General features: G+C 34.1%; 1 protein-coding gene across 1 annotated transcript in view; it reads right to left on the minus strand.

Annotated features, from left to right (window-relative positions):
• Positions 1–4,033, minus strand: part of ZNF804A (zinc finger protein 804A) — a gene marked incomplete at its 5' end in the record, with an annotated part of 181,863 nt that extends 177,830 nt beyond the window's left edge. Inside the window, 1 exon segment of the mRNA XM_006142704.1 lies at positions 3,961–4,033. Coding sequence (XP_006142766.1) covers positions 3,961–4,033 — 73 coding nt within the window.
• Between the last annotated feature and the right edge of the window lie 78 nt (positions 4,034–4,111).

Genomic DNA, 4,111 nt, shown 5'->3' on the forward strand with positions numbered 1-4,111 from the left:
TATATATATATATATATATATACACACACATACATATATATACACATACATATATATATACACATACATATATATATACACATACATATATATATATATACACACACACACGTTATATGTAACTCAATATATGCACATATATGGCTCACATATAATGTATAATACATATTATATATAAGTAGTGTATAGCTTACATATATGCATATATAAAACATTTGGTGGGACCAGCAGGTAGTGTATGACTAAGTCTCTGGATACTCCCACATGACTGACCAAGGTTTGAGTCCTAGACCTGGTGGCTTGCTTTCTCTTTCTCTCTCTCTCTTCCCTCTCTCTTTCTTTCTCTCTTGCTCTCTGTGTCTCTCTTTGATAAAGTTAAAAAAATTGAATGAATAAATGAAATTTTTAAAAAGACATTTGGTAAGTGCAATAGCACTTCCAAATATTAGGTTTTTGGGAAAGTCATGATATAGTTTTCTATGTTTTTCCATGCAAAAATGCATCAGTATGAGTCTGATTGTATTCACCCTGCCAAATAAGCTTCAAGAAATGGGAGATTTTTATGGTATTGAGTGACAGAGATGCAATATACATATCTATTAATATAGAGGATGAGAAGGAACAGCAGATGGCATATTGGTTACATCATTGAACTCCCATGTAGTCAACAATGGTTCTAGTCCTGGACTAGGCAACTCAAAACTCACAGCAGGCACTTACATGTATATGCCCAACATCTGACAGGAGAGTGGAGGAGAACAGATTTTGTGTGGCCATCACCCAGGTGCTAATTTCTCACTTTCTGTCTCTCTGTCTCTCTGCATATGCCTTATAAAAAAAAAAAACTCAAAAAAATATATAGAGAGAAAGGATGAGAAATACAACAGTAATCACATATTTTCAACTTTATGAAATGTATGATTCTTTCTCTTTGAGAGGTTTTTGCTATAGGGTACATGTGCTAGTCAGAGAGACAGAGAGCGAAAAATCACCCCCTAGAGGGTATGGCCATACCACAATCCCTTCTCCATTCTCCTCTCAGAATTTGGGATACACATGCACATGTGTGTGGTGTGAGTTTTAAGCCACCAGGTCTGGGACTCAAACTGATGTCGAATATGTGGGAGCCCAGCAAATAGCCATTATGCCATCTGGTGGTCTCTGAAAGTTATTACTCTTTATTGTACTTACTTTCTACTATTTCAGTTATAAACGTAAAATCCATTGATTTGCCATTCATCAACACAATGGGAATTTGATATTTTTACAATGTATTGTATCATTTAATTATACAAAACTGAAGCATTTAATGGTTATAAAATATACTGTTTAAGTTGTAATATCAGTTTAAGTATAAAAAAGCACGATTCGATTATCTTTAAAATATAATATTTGACTTGATTAATAAAAATAATTGCCTGTGCCAGAACTGCATAGTCGAGATTATGTATACAAGGTCAGGCGATCTACTTAAAATCTCAGTATTATTTACAAATTGCATAACTTGGGAAAATTATTTAACCTCTTTGTGATTTAGTCTCTTTGCCTGTAAAATTGAGGTAATAGTATCTACACGATATGACTGCAGAAAAGATTAAACCAATAAATTTATGTAAGACACTTAAAATAATGAGTTGTAAATAAAGTGTGCTATTTGTAATCACTTTTATACATTAATTTTGTATGTAGGTTCTATAATTTGTATATCATCAGAACACTTTTGTATTATCTTATTTGCTATCTCAACTGATGTTATTTTTCATCCCTCATGTAACAAAACTGAAAGCACATAAAACTGACATATTTAACTGAAGCTTAATACTCATACAAGTGTTTAGGAAACCCTAGAACTATATGGCTATATGCAAAAGGGAATCAAATTTCCCTTTAGCAGTATGTGTCTAAATGATCTCACAACAATGTTTTCTTTTAAAATTTTCAATTACTATAGATTTTCCTAGACAATATCAAGCAATGATACATTCCAGGCAGCAGAATGATCAAGAAAGGAAGACTAATCAATAAAATAAAAGCAAGCTACACTGTAAGGTGAATCTTTAAAAGGTTTGCTAAGTTTGTGTAATTTCATACATGGAAATCAGGAAACTACCTCAGCCTGGTAGCTCAGTATGTAGCAACTGGAACCATAGTGCTAAAAGCCACGTGGTAAGCTGAGGGTTTGGATCCTCAGGAGGCTTGAAAACATGCTGGGTGCTTGCACAAGTGTCCAAGGTCCTAAGGAGCTAAAAGACTGGGAAAGGGGAGAATGGGGTTCATATCTTGAGGAGAATGTGTCAAAGGTGTGTGCACATGCCCTCCATCATGAATAAAATACAATTTAAAAAAAGAAAAAGAAATTAGGGAAACCCCAAGCAGACAGAGATTCAGATATTGTGGAGAGACCAGTAAATTCATTCTTATGTTAGATCATTGTTTGGTTCTTTTTCCATTCTCACATATCATTCTGAAATTCATGGCAAGAATGAAAGTATGTGTGACATCCTCTATAGAATATTTTGTTATACAAATTAAAGATAATTTCAGGATAGGATAATGCTTTCCAGTTTACTTTTTTCCTTTTCAAACTCTGAAAAATGTATTAGGTAACAATTGTCCAAACATTTGATTGCACAGTGTTACAGTTTTTGTTTGTTTGTTGTTTTACAGATACTGTGTCATAAATGAAGACTGAAAGAGAAAACCACAGTACACACAACATATACAAATTATTTGGTCTTTAAATAAAAAAGCAGAGTCACAAATGACTGATAAGATAAAATGTTGATTTGAGAGTAACAGATTTCTCAAGGAACCAGGAAGAACAAGTAGAGATAGTTGCAATGATTCAAGCAAGAGACGATGAAGGAAATGATATCTGGATATATTTAAAAGGTGGGCAAAGTAAGCAGTATTTGTAGACCATGTGAAAAGGAAATATTTGGACTTGGCAAGGATGTGATCTGGTTTTGCCTTCGATCCATGCAACAAAACCTGGAGTTAATATTGACTTTAAATCATCCATCTAAAATCACTCCCTTGATTCTCCACCAAATTATGAGAATAGGCCCAGGATATTTATTGGGATGACATGTGCGTACATTTATATAGTAAAGCTTAAGTGGAATGAAATAAACTAATATTCTCTTAAACATCAAATGAGTTATTTTTATGCTATGAAGACAATATAAATATTTTGAAACTTATAATGACCTAAAATGAAAATATATAGCAGGTCGTTTCAAATATATCCTTTCCTTTTATAGGGATAGCTTTCAGGGGAAAAATCTCATTATTATAACATTTTATTTTATTCTAGAACAAAGTAACAAACCAGGAACCATTTGAAAGAATAAAGTCAGTGACAGTACACAAATTTTTTACAAATGCCTCAGGAATTGTTACTTTATAATAACATGTACTTTAAAAAATAGCAATAGCTGTGGGACCAATAGGTGGCATTGTTGTTAAGGTGCTGGACTCCCATGTGGCCAACATGGGGTTTGAATCCCGGGTTTAGTGACTTGAAAATCATACTGGGTACATGTGTGTGTGTCCAAAATCTGAGGAGGAGAATGGAGGAAAGGGAATTGTCATGTGGCCGTCCCCCCAACCCCTGGGAGTGATTTCTCACCTTCTCTGTCACTGTCTCTCTCAAGCAAGCACACAGGCCCTATGCAAAAACCTTAAAAGAAGAAGAAATGAAAACAATGATTGCTAAGAATCAGGAGTGTTATAATTCATTTTATCCACAAATCTATAGCTATCTATCAATAGATCCACACATCTCAGCACTATCTCACAGTATAATTTTAAAACATCAGAGTAACCCATTAGAATTGCACTTTACTTAAGTAGATTCAAGAAAAATCCTAGATATGGCAGCACAGTAGGAGTCACTGTACAATGCTAAAACCAGGACTCAGATTCCGGGCTGACCTGAAACATGCCAGGAACCCATACTTGCCCATGATCCTGGCTGCTGTGAAGTGGATCAAGGAGGCAGATCAATGTGATGACATCCTGTCGAATGTGCCTGTTATGTAAAAATACAGAAAGCAGCAAGAAAAACTAAAAAAAAAAAAAAAAAAAAAAAAAAAAACTTAAACAGGAA

The sequence above is a fragment of the Tupaia chinensis genome, unplaced genomic scaffold, assembly GCF_000334495.1.
Source record: "Tupaia chinensis unplaced genomic scaffold, TupChi_1.0 Scaffold000079_1, whole genome shotgun sequence".
Taxonomy (NCBI): Eukaryota; Metazoa; Chordata; class Mammalia; order Scandentia; family Tupaiidae; genus Tupaia; species Tupaia belangeri.